The 15,631-nt window shown below is 36.2% G+C and overlaps 1 protein-coding gene across 1 annotated transcript; it reads right to left on the bottom strand.

Moving 5' to 3' along the window:
- Nucleotides 1-1,392: 1,392 nt before the first annotated feature.
- LOC136822423 (uncharacterized) lies at nt 1,393-15,255 on the bottom strand. The gene is made up of 12 exons (XM_067078681.1): nt 15,207-15,255; nt 14,554-14,683; nt 12,126-12,159; nt 11,095-11,304; nt 9,364-9,587; nt 8,407-8,481; nt 6,992-7,134; nt 6,665-6,769; nt 4,951-5,003; nt 4,247-4,404; nt 2,138-2,245; nt 1,393-1,607 (listed from the first exon to the last, which is right to left on the bottom strand). The coding sequence occupies exons 1-12, from the start codon at nt 15,222-15,224 to the stop codon at nt 1,477-1,479; spliced, it is 1,389 nt and encodes a 462-aa protein (XP_066934782.1). The 5' UTR covers nt 15,225-15,255; the 3' UTR covers nt 1,393-1,476.
- Between the last annotated feature and the right edge of the window lie 376 nt (nt 15,256-15,631).

Raw genomic sequence — 15,631 nt, forward strand, 5'->3', positions numbered from 1 at the left:
CTTATATAAATCGATACTCTATGACGATACCATGTTTGATATTTGTTTTATGAGTTTTGTTGTCACTACTTTAAATTTGATAAATAGTGGTTGCACACCCACAATATTACGTGTCCCAGAATAATCAATATGCTAAATCAATATATACAAAATCATATGTAAATTGTATTAGTCATCATAAAAGATAAAAATCAGAGCGGAAATACATAATTATAAAATAATGAACTATGTGCATTAGTAAAATATTGTAATGCTGCCTTGCGCCCACAATGTGGTTTGAAGTGTGCGTCATGGGTAGTCCCGCAGGACCAGCACCACTGAAGGTAATCGCTTGGTCATTAAAAATGCTGGTCAGTCAATCATGTCATCTCATAAACGTGTTTTCACGTTTGAATTGAATAAAATGAAATCAATGTAAACTATATTTTACCTTAAAGGAAGATATCTGGCAAGAAAAAATTTGCGATTCCTTTACAAATTCGTCAACAAACTCAACAAACATAATAACCGCGACTATACCAGATGTACGTAAAGTCAGTTTCTTTTCAACAACAAAAAAACTTGCAATATATGAAGCATAGTCACTAAAATTTTTTAAGAATACACTTTAAAGGGATAATCAGATGGTTTGTAATATTTGGCATGTGGTTGTGGGATCTTTCTATTGTCCAGAGCAAAATATCAAAATATTTTTGCCTAATTTTCCAAAGTCGAGATATTTAAGTTACAAGTTTTTGGCTTTTAGGATGAAAACAATAGAATTTAAACGCAAGAACCGTGTAAGAACCCTGATGTCTCGATTTGAAAATTTTTTAAATAGAAATACTTATTTGAGGTTTTACTAAGGACCACAGAAGGTTTTTTTAATCTAAATATCTCAAACCATCTGATTATCCCTTTAAAACGAAAGGTAAAAGTACAAAGAGGTCATCACATATAATTTACGAAGAGTAGTCACCATTCAACATAACCAATTTCCTTGAACGTTTCCAATTGTTTAGTTTCTCCTTGAATCATACGCTGGTCCCAAGCCATTTCTTCTCCACCGTATTTCTCACTCACCATTGCAATGTCTTCCACGGACCCAGGAGCTGATTGGTTGAAAGTGACGTATTGACTAATTTTACATCACTTACAACCAATCAGTTATTGGGTCCGTGATGTAATGTCAGACGACATTGTACATACCACGAATCGTCTTTCAAACGTTCGAATCTGTAGAGGTAATACACCTTTTCGACCTTAGTCGCGCGGTCAGGCACACGTGCCAAATTTATCACACTAAACTCGATCCAATCATTTTTGACACTTTTTTCTTTTGTCTATAGATGTGAAAAAAAGACTGGGATGGTTTTAGTGGGATAGAACGGACAAAAGATACCTGTGCGGCAATTGGCGGCTATAGTCGAAAAGGTGTATCCCTTACACAAATCGAAGGTTTTTTTCCATAATGGCGGAAACATAACAATACACGATTTAGAATTCTTCATAAGCACCATTTATGTATTCTTGTTTACTTGGACTTTTCTGTTTTCGTTCATCCATCTTTTTCTTCAACTCCCTGTCTTTTTGTGCACGATGGAATCTCCATAACTCAATGTTGAAACCTTAGGGAGATAATAAATTGAATTTAGATTATCTTTTTAACTATCGCTGGTAATGCTTTTTAAGATTGTTAAAGTTTGTTCACGATAAGTGTGCACTCTTTTTTTTATTACCTATATCTTTTAAATACCCCAGGTATTAGTAAAGGAACACGAATCCGTTAGTAGATGTCAGCATAGATTTGTAAAGGCCGAAGGGCTAGATATCGTGCTTTTGCTGAAAAGTGTGCCGAGGTTTTTTGTTTTTTTTGTTTTTTTGTGTGCCGAGGTTACGTAGAAAGTCCTACCTAAGTCACGTGATATTACAATAGAATTCCAGCGCTTGACCAATCAGAAGCTTCGCGGGTTTTCGAAAAAATAGCAGCAATATTTTTTGCGATATTCACTGTTTTTTGTTTTGGAGCTTAAAGCACTCCATCTAGCCCTTCTGGCTTTATAAATCTATGGATGTCAGCAGCCTACAATATTATCTAAATATTTGTTATTCTGGCATTTTTGATTGTTGAGCGAACTTGAATTTGACAGCAACAAACCTTTCTTTGTTCTGAATATTGCGAGGTAAATACATGCAATGAGAAGGACACCAAAGGCGACGGCAATGACAATACCAAACGGAACAATCCATGATGGAATCCCAAACTCTACGGTAAAAAAAAGAAAGAAGAAAAGCTGAAAGGGGGACTAACTTCCCAGGGTACAAAATACCAGAATACAGGTAATATTTTCATAGAATATCAGTGTCAAAAATATCCTGAGAAGCCTATTTGTCTGAAAAATGAAAAGTGTGGCAAAATCCACATAAAGACTATATAGAGATCTAGAAATATTCAGGTGTATTTAGGAGTGAAAATCCCGCGGGGAGGGTTACTTAGGCAAAAATGGGTGCTCGGTATGTGCAGACGATAAGGGTGGCAGTATTTTAACGTTAAGTCTCTCTAAGGCTTACAAAATTCAGAAAAATTCAAAGTAGTTGGAAATGTAAGATTATCAATAGGTCAAACTACTATGTCAACATCTACAGTCTCATTTTGAATAGATTGCTATACAGTATGAGGCCCCCAAAACGGCGATCAAATTTGAAATTTCTCTCAAATCTAGAGGAAAAGAGATTTTACAAAAATCTTTACTGCATGAAAACCTTTAACATCTCTTCTTTATTTCCTGGAAGTTCTTTTTCAAAATTTTCAATTTCAACAATATTTTTCAATCGCTTAAAGATAGGTAGCTTTTTTCTAGTGGTCCCCAAAACGGAGGTTTGAAGATTTAGCGATTTCTCGAGATATCTTTAAGAAATGAATACAAAATTTTGACCATAGTTTTGAAATATGATTTAGAGGGTTTTGGGCATAGATTTATTTGATAAAATTTTTACAGTATACCCCTGGTTGTCAAAATGCAGGTTTGGGGCCCCCAAAACGGAGGTGTAGTTAAAATCAAATTATTAAGCCCAATGGTAATAGAAGGAAAAACTATGAACATATTTGTGTTTTCCCTTAAATTTACGAGCCGATGGATGTAAAATTTATGATTTTTATGAAATATTTCAAGATATTCGATATTGCAAAGTCCAAACTGAAATATTAGAAATTTTCAAAATGACAATTTTGATTTAACAACGTCTTAATCAAGTTTTTGAAAACAAATCTCTTTTGAAAATAGTTCCATTCCTGTATGGAATAAGCTGTGAAAGTTTTAGAAAAAAAGCTTAACTGAAACTGAAAATATTAAGCTTTAAAGATATTTTTCTCATATATTTTGCAAAAAAATGACAGAATTTGCTGTTTTTGCTGATTCAGCGAAAAATTTTATATATAATGTTAATTTTTTGTTATAAACTATCAACTCTAGGTGATAGGAATAGAATTCCAAGACTTTTTGCTTTTTCTCATATTTAGAATTTTCGGTTTTGTCAATGCTGATTCTAGGGCTCCAAAATACTGGTTGACCTTCAAGATGCTATATCTTTTACCCAGCCTCTAAAGTCACAGATGTATTTGCAGTTTCTGAACGGCCTTAGGTGTAGAAAGTTTCCTATACCCCGTTTTCATAACTTATTTTCAATATCCAAAGAGCTAGAGTGAGTTATATGCAATTTTTATCTAATTTTGGTGTTAAAATATTTCCTTTAGACGCAAATATGTTATTTTAAATCTGTCTCAAACCAGCAAAAACATGCTCATTTTTAAGTATAACCATCATTCTTTCAAAATAAACAAAAATCGTTTAATTCTGATAAATCTACAAGTCAAAATCTTCATTTTAATGAAAACCTCCGTTTTGGGGGCCGTCTCCGTTTTGGGGGCCATATACTGTAGGTAATTGAGTTTTATAAGGAAATTTATCAAAACTCGGCTCTACTGATCCATCAAAAACTGTGTTATCTAAAGTCTCTTGAGACAAAATTAGTAATTGTTTGAAAACGAGGCAGTCGTTGTTCGTGAAATAATACACCTTTTCAACCGTAGCCGCCAGTTGCCGTGCGGGCATTCTTTTGTCCGTTTTATCCCACTAAACCCGTCCCAGTCGTAAAATGTGTCAAAAAAGGATTGGATCGAGTTTAGGGGGATAATTTTATAATTAAGTGGCACGCGCCTGAGCACGTGACTACGGTCGAAAAGGTGTATTGATGACAAGGTCGATACCTGGAGGAATGATGATGTCTTTGATGTAGATGGTCATTTCAAGATACGTGTTCGGAATGTTGTATGCACAATCGCGGAACGTCTGGGTCGTGTATGTCGCAAAGTCGCCGGTCCATTTCGAGAATTCCATCGTCATGTTGATTTCAACAAAGTCACCTCTAAGATAGTAATGTAACAATAAAGTTTAGTAGTTTCATGATTGTACTTCACCATTATTAATAAAAATGAAGAAAAATGCAGTGTAGAATCTTAATTTCTCCTGAATGGTTCCACAGTTTTTGTTTAGTTTGTGTTGTAAACTGCGTCTTGTTTGTGGCGGGATGCCGGAAAATTTAGATCAAGGAAATAATATTTATAAAAACAAAAAAACTGAGGATATGTACGAAAATGCAAGAGGAGTATGCTAACACAGCCTTATCAGTGGGCGTATCAGAAATTTTTGGCGGGAGCCAGGGTATTGAAAATACCAAGCGGGGTATTACAAAATAATACCCCCCCCCCTGGAAAAATAATGGCACGCAACCTAAATAAGATCAGTCATGTAATTACACGAATTACAAACGACTCAAGTATACAGTAAGATCAATGGTCTTGCAATTAGTAACCTCCAGCCCACCCTTTTACATGTCCTCGATTAAACAGACTTGAGACAAACAGAACGGGCGGACGGAGGACGTCTTTGAATATTCCTTCTGATTGCTTACCTTCCCACAACCATGGATTTCAAAGTAGCTTCTCCGTTTTCTTTGTACGAAATCTAAAAGCGAAATAAAAAGTTAGCTGAAGTTATGGAATTCCAGAAGAAAAAGTCTATATATTAGGATGATAAAAATGCAAAGTTCTAATGAATCGGAGGGGCGTGACTGTTTCGTTGGGATCTTTAGACAGACATACTACTTTAATGGGATAAACTCTCGCGGGGATTAAATTTCGTGGATTTCGCGGATTTGGGTGTCATCCGCGAAATCAAATCCCATAGAAAATTTGAAGGGCCTCATCCGCGAAATATTTCTAATCAAAACAAAAAAATATGTCAAATAAATACATTTTGAATGGTTACTTGCATCAAAAAAGCGCAAATAATGTGTATTTCAACAACCAATCAATATGCATGATTTGTCAGTATAAAGATACAAAATCGTGAAAATATTTCCACCCAATAGTGCCACCCGCGAAATTAAGTCCCCGCGAAATTTAAAAATTTCGCGGATAGGCCCAACCGCGAAATTTAATCCCTGCGAAATTTTATCCCATTAAAACAAAGAGTCCATTCGTTTTAAGTGTGGGCCTTTTTTGATGCCACGTGAAAACCATTCTCAAGGGAATTAGTCTATTTACACTTGCATGGTTTCTACATGGTAACAAAGATGAGTAAATACTTAAAGCGAATGGACATTTATTATATTAATGACGTAATGTTTTATGTAGTCTGTACATATAGCGAGCACCTTGCTGAAAACCGGCATTTTTCATCGATTTTTCATCAGAGTTCCGCTTTGCCGATTTTCGAAAAATAGAAGCCTTTCAAGTGCTTTGACGCAAATTCGATTTTTTTGATACTGCAGGATGGAGCTTCGGAAGTTAAAAGTGACGTCAAAATATCGAATGTTTAGAGGCCGAAAACCCGGGCTCAATACATTCGAAAAACTTGCAAAGTGGGATAGACGTTAATTGCGTAGAAAAAAAGCTAGTATAGTCTACAATCAGTGCCATGACATATTGGCACTTTTGGCTAATTTAACATTTTTCAAAAATTGAAGTTCGAGCGAGAATGTCAATTTCGGGCCTTCAACTTGATTTCAACGATAATTTCGATCTGGGAGGGATTTATTGGTTTCTAGGCTATATTTCAAGCCCTACTGGACTATTTTTGAACTTTTGGATCCTCAAATCCTAAGGTCCTAAGTTTTAAGTCTAGCATCAAAACTCAGAGTTAAAACTCTACCCTTCGAACCTACTTTAGAGCGCTTGCAAATCGATTGTGGTTTCAAAACACCCCGGTGGATTTCCTTTTTGTGCCAAGTATTTCGTCACCGATTGTAGTATAGACTACCACCGCTAAGGCTTATTTCAAAGTTCACTGCTGTAGAGGGTCTGCGTTGTCATTGTATTTTCTGATTTGAGATTTTTCAAACCAACCGCTGAGATGGAGTGCGGGTGAGAGAAGGGATACGACGAGAGAAGTGTTGCTATTTATTAATCATACTTCAGCGCAGAGGTTTCCGTACGGGAATTTTACTACAAACGATGAACATGAGATACACTCTGGTACAGAGTATGGTTTATGCGAAAACAGCCAAAATATCCAAAGCGTTTGCAACTAGTTTCATTGTTTGAATTCAAAATTATTGGCCAACATCCGGTCTTTTAGGGGTGCTTTCATATAAAACATTACGTCATAAATATATAGATTCATACTTTGTTTAAGCGTTCATCGAAACATGGTGGAACTTTCGAGTTTGCTCCATTGTGGTCTGCGTGGCATTTGAAATAACCAGGGTATGGATACATCGTTGCCAATTCCTGTAACAAAATAATTTATATTCATGATATGCACAATTGCAATGTCTTCAACGGACCCAACAGCTAATTGATATTGACTGATTTTACGTCACTTACAACCAATCAGCTATTAGGCCCGTGATGTAATGTCAGAAGACATTGCAATGGTGCATATCATGAATTGATGATCAATAACCTTCCAAGCAGAAAGCTAGAAAGTATGTTGCTTTTATTAGGCCTTACCGTTCCCAAATATTCGGTAGCATAATCGAGGTCCATTTTATCTGGTACCACACAACGTTGACCGGTCGTTTTTGGTGTTTCTTTCGATCTCCAAATGTCAAGATAATGTCGAATCTGTTCCTTGAATTCAATAAGACACTGGTCTATAATAAACAAATAGATAAATACTATGATACTTTCAGGGATTTTGATGGCATGGGGAGAATTATCCCACATGGCATCAAATCCCCTGAAAGCAGACGGGTAATCTATATCAATCTAATTGCCAGTAGTAGGTTTGTTAAAAAAATAAATAAACAACACCCAGCTGGTACTCAACGTTGTTTTAACGTTTATCTAACGTTCACAGCGTCCATATAACGTTAGATGAACGTTAAAACAACGTTGTGTGCTAGCTAGGTAAACAGGGTAAACAGGGGAGGGGATGAAAAGTGGACAGTTTTAAAAAATGTAAGGTCTGGTGCTGCTTGAGAAAAAGTTGAGTTGGTTATCTAGACACGGACCTATTATAAAAAATAGACCCCCTTAAGCTTTCGTAGAAAGTTATTCTGCGGTTGACTACATTTATCTTTTTAAAGGGAACTCAATGTTTCTGGTCAGCCCTTGGAGTTGCTAAGCATTTCAACTCATATATTGCTTTCACCACCCTTTACATCATACCATCATAGTTCTTCATCCAGGATATCGTTTGCCATAGTTAGATGGTCTAAAAAGCTTTTTGTTTTACAAGATAGTGAAACAAGCAGCTAATTTGAGGCCTTGAATCTTAGCAACTTGGTTGCTTATAAAAAAGGCTGAAGTTTGACAATTCTTAGACAATAATCGGGACTGCCATTTAGAAAATAAATAAATCTAGATTTGGGATAACTATTTGAAAATCTTTCTATTTCAACTTTCTCTTTGGTTTCCTCCAGAGAAAAGATTTGCTGTGATAGTTTTTCCTGCAACCTCAAGAAAAGTCGAAGACTAAAGTGGGAAACTTGTAAGAGTCGATCTTTCTATAGAAAAACATAAAGCACTCGAATAAAGTATAAGACTGAGGTTTTTAGTTATCTGGCAACCAGATACAGTAATTTCAATCCAACATGTTAAAAGCTCTGAAGGTCAAGTAAATCTTCAACATCTGAAAGGTTTGGATAATGGAATTTCGTAAGACCGCATCAAGGGTTTTGCAGTGGGAGGCCTGGTCAACATGCAAGGGTAGCTGAATTCGACTGAGGATGCGGTACATTTTCTCGGATAGGAATTGCCTCGCTCCTTTAGGACTTTAGTGTGGGCGGCCGCCAATCCCCCATCAAAATATAATATAAATATTATAGGACTTTTCTTCTTCAAAGACTATTTTTGACTATGTTTTCTAACGGCGGAAGGGGTCCATACCGGGTTAATGTTTAAACGTAAAAAGTTTGACTTACTTGTCGTGTTGACGATAGTTGCTTGTATAAGACTTCCAGAAAACAAAATTTGCGCATGGTCACACCAATCTCGAGCTGAAAAAGTGAAATTCAACTATTTCACACTTTTTATACACGCATACACGTTTTATTAATGAGGAGTAGGACTAGTTAATTTTCAAATATTGCAGAGTTCAATGGAGTTTGAAAACGGGAAAGCCTCTCTTTTAGTCTGAATCGCAGACCTCTATAGATATACTCCCTATAAGAAACTTTTTTCGCTAGAGGATGAGCAGAAGCCTACCTCTTTTTGTACCTCGTTGAGAAAGAAGAGCTTTGTACACTGTTAGACAATGTTCGCATGTGATGGTTCCGTTTTGCTCCAAAAAAGAAAGAAACTATTCTATCGGTTAAATGTGATGTAAATCTTGAATTTTGCTTCATTTATTTCGGAGTGAAACGGAACCGCCGCGTATGAAAGTGGTCTTAGACCTGTTCACAACGTTACTGTTCCGTTTCGCTCCGGTCTGATTTTCGTTACGGATCGAGTGTGTTCATATTGGTTTCGGAACGTTTCGGAACAAGAAAACGGAGCACTTCCGCTCCAATAAAAAAGTGAAACGGAACGGTTCCGAAGCAAATGTGAACGTCAAAATTCAAAAAGGTCAAAAAAGAGGACGTTACAAAGTATAAAAGATCGAAACGGTTTCGCTCCACTTTTTCCATCGGAACGGAACTGCACCGTGTTCTTGCCTCCGAAACGTTCCGAAACCAATATGAACACACTCGATCCGTAACAAAAATCCTATCGGAGCGAAACGGAACAGTAACGTGTGATGTGGTCTTCCCAGCTGTCACACAACGTTGTTTTAACGTTCATCTAACGTTATATGGACGTTGTGAGCGTTAAATGAACATTTGAAACAACGTTGTGTGCCAGCTGGGTTAGTTGGTCAAAAATTTGAAAAACCAGCTTACGGACGGGGAACATCTCAGTTGTGGGGCATGTTATTGTTGTGTCATCAGGTTTTATAACTGTGCGAAAGGAGACATTGTAAACGCTGCCTTCATTGATCGCTTTTAAGGTATCGTTCCATTCTGTGAAGTTGGAGGTAGGATCTACTGTCAAATTGTAACCAATCGTTTCGTAGTCCTCAAAAGTTGCATGCATCAGCATTTTGACTTTGTCACCTTCCGTTTCACTGGAAGAAAGAGTATATCATAATATACATCAACTTAAAACAAGGGTGGTAAATCAATGTCATAAGAGGGTTCTATTAGTTAAGAACCAGAGCCATGTATCAATGTTTTAAAAGTTATCTTCCATTTAAAAAACTAGATAACTGTACATATGATTAGTGTGTAAGCACGGAGCTCTGAGTGATGTACTTTTTAGTTTTTTAATGCAAGATAACTTTTATAATATACATTAATATACATGAATTGTGTGTCTAATTTATCTCATTATCTAATTTACCTCTTTTCCCCTTTAGATCGAGAGAGACTAAACCTACCCAAAAAAATAAGGGAGGGTTTGTACTTTTACGGTGTGACGGGATTGACCCTTTTTTAGTACGGTATTACGGGATTTGACGAAAAAAAAGACGGGAAAACAGTATTTTAAAATCAGACGGTGACGGTATTTGGCCTTATTTTTTGTCATTATGCCAGGATTTGAACCTGTACAAACCGGTGTGACGGTGTTATTATTTTTTTCAATTTCCGGGATTCCGGGATTCAGCAAAATATTTTACGGGAAAACGGTATTTCGAACCCCTACAAAGCCCCCCCCCCCAATAAGGGCATAGGCCACATACCTAAAGCATGAGGATCACAGTGCATAAAAGATAGTGTTGCTTTAGTGGTCCTTTAGATAGCGTTCGTATAAATTCTCATAAATCAAAGTCAAAACTGTTTACTCACTTAATTACTTACAATTCATGAATTTCTAGCTGACACACAACGTTGTTTCAACGTTCATCTAACGTTATATGGACGTTGTGAATATTAGAAAAACGTTGAAACGATGTTGTGTGCCTGCTGAGTTCTAAGGAAACTTGCCAGTAGTATATTCGATCAAAATATAGTTTGTATGCAATATTTCTTATTGAGATTTTTGTAATTTTTCAAAAAAATTGAAACTTGTTCATTTGGTCATTTTCTTTGTTCATTTTACCTTACAGTATCGGCCCTTTTTACACCGGCCCTAATTTAACGCCGGCCCGTTTTACGCCGGCCCTTATTACGCCACAGCCTGATTTTGGGCTTACGCCAATTAGGGCCGCTAATAACGCCAAAATGTGTAAGAATGGCTTATGCTTAAATTTACATTAAAATATCATTTTCAATAGTAAACTGTTGAAAATTCCATTGAGAATCACTGATTTTTTACGAAGTTTCAGATATGGAGTAAAACAATGAATAATTTTTGTCTTCGAATCATACCTAAAATCTTTTAAATTGAGAAATAATGATAAAAAGTTAACGCTACTTTTAAGTAAAATTTGAAAAATTTTGGCCCTTTTTACACCGGCCTTTTTAACACCAGCCCTTATTATGCCAAGAGCCTAAAAATAACGCCAATAAGGGCCGGCGTAAAAAGGGCCGATAAGATATACACAGCGGATGATTGTATATTATACAAACTTCAAGTTAAAAAAAAATAAAATTTGAGTGTTTGTACTGAAAATTAAATAGATAGGAACTTACAAGACACGAAACTTGGTGATTTCTTTCGCAGGGAAACGAATAGTTCGAACAACACCAGGATTTCTTTCGTCAACATTGCTATTCCAAGCTGGTTCTGGACAACGACTTTGTTTGCCAGCCATCAGTAATGCATATTCAGAATCTTTCAATACTTTCCAATATTCATGGATGGAGAGGAATGGAACGAATATTGGAACAACAATACCAAGGCTATGAAAAACAAGAAAAGGAAATTAAATAGCCACCATAAATTCTTGATATCCATGATGTAATGTTTCATTGACACATCAATTTACAGGCCCGGCGGAAGCGGGCAGACTGGGTAGAAATGAATCTCCCCACTTTTGAGCAAATTAGATTTTTTCTCAATTTTCTAGTGAATTTCATCTCATTTGAGCTTTCAGCCATCTAACTTTTACGGTTGTTCCACCGGCGCTGATTCAAAGCATTACAGTACAGGTTGCATAAATTTTGTACTCTGAAATGCTTCTCAGGCGAGGATATCCCTACACAAATATCAAATCACCCCTGTCTCACAACCCTAGTGGAACCTTTTTCTCAGTGGAGATCAAAGAGTTTAGAGGAGGCATTATAAAACTTTTCATTTCAAAAAGGTGCAGTAGTGTAGTGGTCATCATTCTTGACTTCCGTGCTGGAATTCCCACTCGGTGCTGCGATTCACTTGGCAAGTGAATGTACCTTGGCCCGGGTCAACCCATACCATGTGAGGGGAATAGAGTACCATCACTCTGATACAAGAGTATGTGGAGATAAGCCGGATATTGAATGTGGTGTGGTGATGATACTCATATGTTCAGTACCTGCGAGAACGCAAGGTTCTCCCGTACTGTGAGAGTATCATCATCCATACAGCACGGCTCTGATGTGTCGCGAGCACAGAGTACAATGCCTGGTAAGCGCTGTGATTTCCCTATCTAAGGGCAGGAAACTATCCCGGGATAGGGCACGGTTCGATTACATCGGAGGGTCCACTTCTCTTCTCTCTTCTCATGTATTCAAAAATCACTTACATAGGATCCGTTGTAATATTATCCGGTAAGCTTGCTAAAAAAAGAAGAGTATATAATATTATTTAACAACTATATTATACAGAAGTAAAAATAGAACCCGAAATTAGAAGAAATGAGAACTATCGATGAAAGGGATTTTGAGTAGTAGTAAGTAATAGCCTCTTTTGATAACTATCTACCCGAAGGTAGGAGAGGGCGTCACTCTTTCTCCCTGGATTGATCCACTTACCCTTGATCCTTCTCTTAATTGCTGAGCATCAAGCAGAGAAGCATCTAGTACCATTTTGAGAATCTTTGGTATGACCCGGCTGGGGGTTGAACCTACAACCTTGCGAACCGTAGCCATGTTAAAATGACCTCAAGGCAAAATTTCTGTCAGAGAGACTAAATAAATACTTTTTTAACCCTTTAAGTGCCGATGTCGTATATATACGACATGGGCTATATAGGAGGGCGAAGCCCTCCTGTAATGCTCAGTTTGAGTTAGAAATCGTTATTTTTGGTCGAACTCGTAGGAATTAGATTGTCCTTTATGGCAAGCAAAATGGAATGGTCACAACTTGCAAAAAAGCCTAACTCCCAAAAATAAAAAAAAAAAAAAAAAAAAAAAAAAAAAAAAAAAAAAAAAAAAAAAAAAAAAAAAAAAAAAAATCCCGATGTCTTTATGGCAAAAAAAAAAATCAAAATTTCTTTTCAAAAAAAATTTGAAAATTCACTTTTTTGAGATTCTTTTTTTTTTTTGCTATTTTTGGTCAACGAGTGATCCAAGAACCTCCAAATTTGGCCCTGTTTTACTTTATCTGTCTTCTAGTGAATTGATTTGAAATTACCACTGGGCACCTTTTCATAGTTCAGTTCAGGTCCGCGCAGGGCCGCTGCTTTAATTCCCTAACCTACCCCCCCCTTTGCCGCCGCCCACCACGGCCTTCCTAAATCGGGGGCCGCCGAAGGCGCCAAAGCAAAAGAGACTCTAAGCTATTCCAACTAATATCCGAGCTTAATTCCTTCTAGATCAGGAGAATAAGCCAAAGTTTGCCCACTAGAAAAACGGACCCTGGCCCTCAAAGGGTTAAAGAAAAATTGCAAAAAATTATTTTTTTTCGGCGTAAATCCTCAAAACTGCTGAAAAACACCAAAAATCCCATTTTCAAATTTTTTTTTCACTTTGTTTAACCCTTTAAGTGCCGATGTCGTATATATACGACATGGGCTATATAGGAGGGCGAAGCCCTCCTGTAATGCTAGTTTGAGTTAGAAATCGTTATTTTGGGGAACTCGGGGATTAGATTGTCCTTTATGGTCAAGCAAAAAAAATCAAAAGTGAGCTTTCAGCGAATATTTTAAGCAAAAAGCAAAAGACAAAAATTCACTTTTTTGAGTTCTGACCGTTTTTTGACTATTTTTGGTCCGAGTGATCCAAGGAACCTCCAAATTGGCCCTGTTTTTACTTTATTCTGTCTTCTAGTGAATGATTTGAAATTTTACCACTGGGACCTTTTCAGTTCAGTCAGGTCCGCGAGCGGGCTGACTGCTTACTCCTAACCTATACCCCCCCCCCCAAACCACCAAGCCCTTCCTAAATCGGGCGGCGCCGAAGGCGCCCAAAAGAAAGAAGAGACTCTAAGCTATCCAACGAGCTATATACGAGCTTCTAATTCCTTCTAGATCAGGGATATAAGCCCTTAAAGTTTGCACTAGCGATTTTTTAAAAAAAACTTAGAAAAAAGGACCCTGGCACTCAAAGGGTTAAAGATAGCTCTTTACTTTCCACGATAAAGAGGCGCTCATCTTGTGCTGAATAAGCGGGGGTTTGGATTGAAAATGTCCTGGGGGAAAATTTTTGAAAAGGAGGCTAATACAGCAGAATTAGGACAAAAGAGGGAACTTTCAAAAACATTTTCTCAAAAATTAATTAGCGGGGGATGGCTATTAGGTACCTGAGAGTATGTTTAAAAATGATGTATAAACAAATGGTAGGATATACGTTTATATATGGCGTCCTTTAACCAACCTGAATTTGGGATTACCCGGGGATTACCCCTTTTTTGTAATAAGAGGATCAAGCATATATGATAGACGAGGTAATTTCGAGATATTGACTGATTATGGAAATTATCACCAACTTTCTTTCTTTTTTTATGATTCTGATAACTCTCACCATTGTAAAAAATTCACCAGCAAAATAAAGAAAGTGATGCAAATTGTCTTTGGTATGATATTGACAATTGATTTTAATAAAAATCGCTCCCGTTGTGAAGTAAAGGCCCGAAACTCTGCTCATTTCTGACAGAAGGAAGTAACTAACATTTTTATGAATTTTCATCTTTTTGCAAAAATGAATTCTTAGGGTCAAAGCTTATCTTTTTAGCTTGGAAATTTTTTTTGTGTTGTCAATCTGTTTATATAAAAAATGATTGATAAAAACTACCTTCAATAGTGACATTAGGTTGGTGAAATCTCAACGGAGCTGGTATATCATCTAAATCTTCAAATTTTGAAAGGATGTCAAAAACATCAACGTATCTGAACAACAGGATGGAGAGAGATAATACCAATATCTAGAAAAGAGGAAAGAAATATCACAGCACTCCTTACCTGATGTGAGCTGAAAAAAGCAGAAAATAATATACAGGACTTACAGGACTGAAAGTCTGATAAAAAAAAGTCAATTCTAAAGGTTATTATTTTCTAAAGGTAATTTTAGCAAAAAAAAACAAGAGATTAGGTTATAAGGAGATTGACCTAAAATGGGTCATTCCATGGAATTTCCATAAAGGGGATGGTTGCTTGGACCTTTTCAAGTCAAAAAACGTTTCTTGGAAATGTGTGGAAAAATGTTGAAAATGGCAAAAAAAACCTTGAAATAATTCTTTTCATACCTTAAAATCTTTTAAGTGACGGTAGATGAACTAAAATTAGTCTTTTACCCCCTGGAAATTTTAGAATAATTATTTATCCCTGAATAAACGAAAAAAAGACCCTCTAGAAATTCTGATCGAATTACCCCTCAGAAATGTTTGACCTTTGTATGGATATAGAACGGCTCAAATTAAATTTTAAAGTAAACAAGAAAGTATATACCTTAACAAAACTGAGCATGATGGAACTTCCTTAAAAAAGGAAAAAAAATATCTTTAAAAATTTTTCACCAAATTTAAAATATAACTCAATATCTTCTTCTTTTTAATAACTTTTTGCTTGTCCCAAATGAATTAGAATTGAATCGACTTGACAACTTATGAACATTTTAAGCCAAATCGTATGAATAATTAAGTATTGACTAGATCAATTGATTATTGATTGTTACTTACTTCAATTCATGATTTCATTGAATTATTGTACTCTAAACTATTCAAAAATTTACGAATGTTCCTGAATCAAAAATAATTTGAAAATGTTTTTGCCTAGTTTTGTAGAAAGAAGTCCTTTCCTTGTTAAAGAAAAATTAAATATAAAAGAAATTAAACAAAAATATATCTACAAAATTTTTCTGGTAAATCAATGAC

Source organism: Clytia hemisphaerica, unplaced genomic scaffold, assembly GCF_902728285.1.
Source record: "Clytia hemisphaerica strain Z4C2 unplaced genomic scaffold, Clytia hemisphaerica genome assembly, whole genome shotgun sequence".
Taxonomy (NCBI): Eukaryota; Metazoa; Cnidaria; class Hydrozoa; order Leptothecata; family Clytiidae; genus Clytia; species Clytia hemisphaerica.

Bases quoted from the DNA above. Each gene is read 5' to 3' on its own strand.
- LOC136822423 (XM_067078681.1), bottom strand. The intron at 11,305-12,125 runs GTAAGTGATTTT...TGTTTTTCATAG, and splicing joins AATATTACAACGGATCCTAT to CCTTGGTATTGTTGTTCCAA. The intron at 8,482-9,363 runs GTAAGCTGGTTT...TCACTTTTTCAG, and splicing joins AACTGAGATGTTCCCCGTCC to CTCGAGATTGGTGTGACCAT.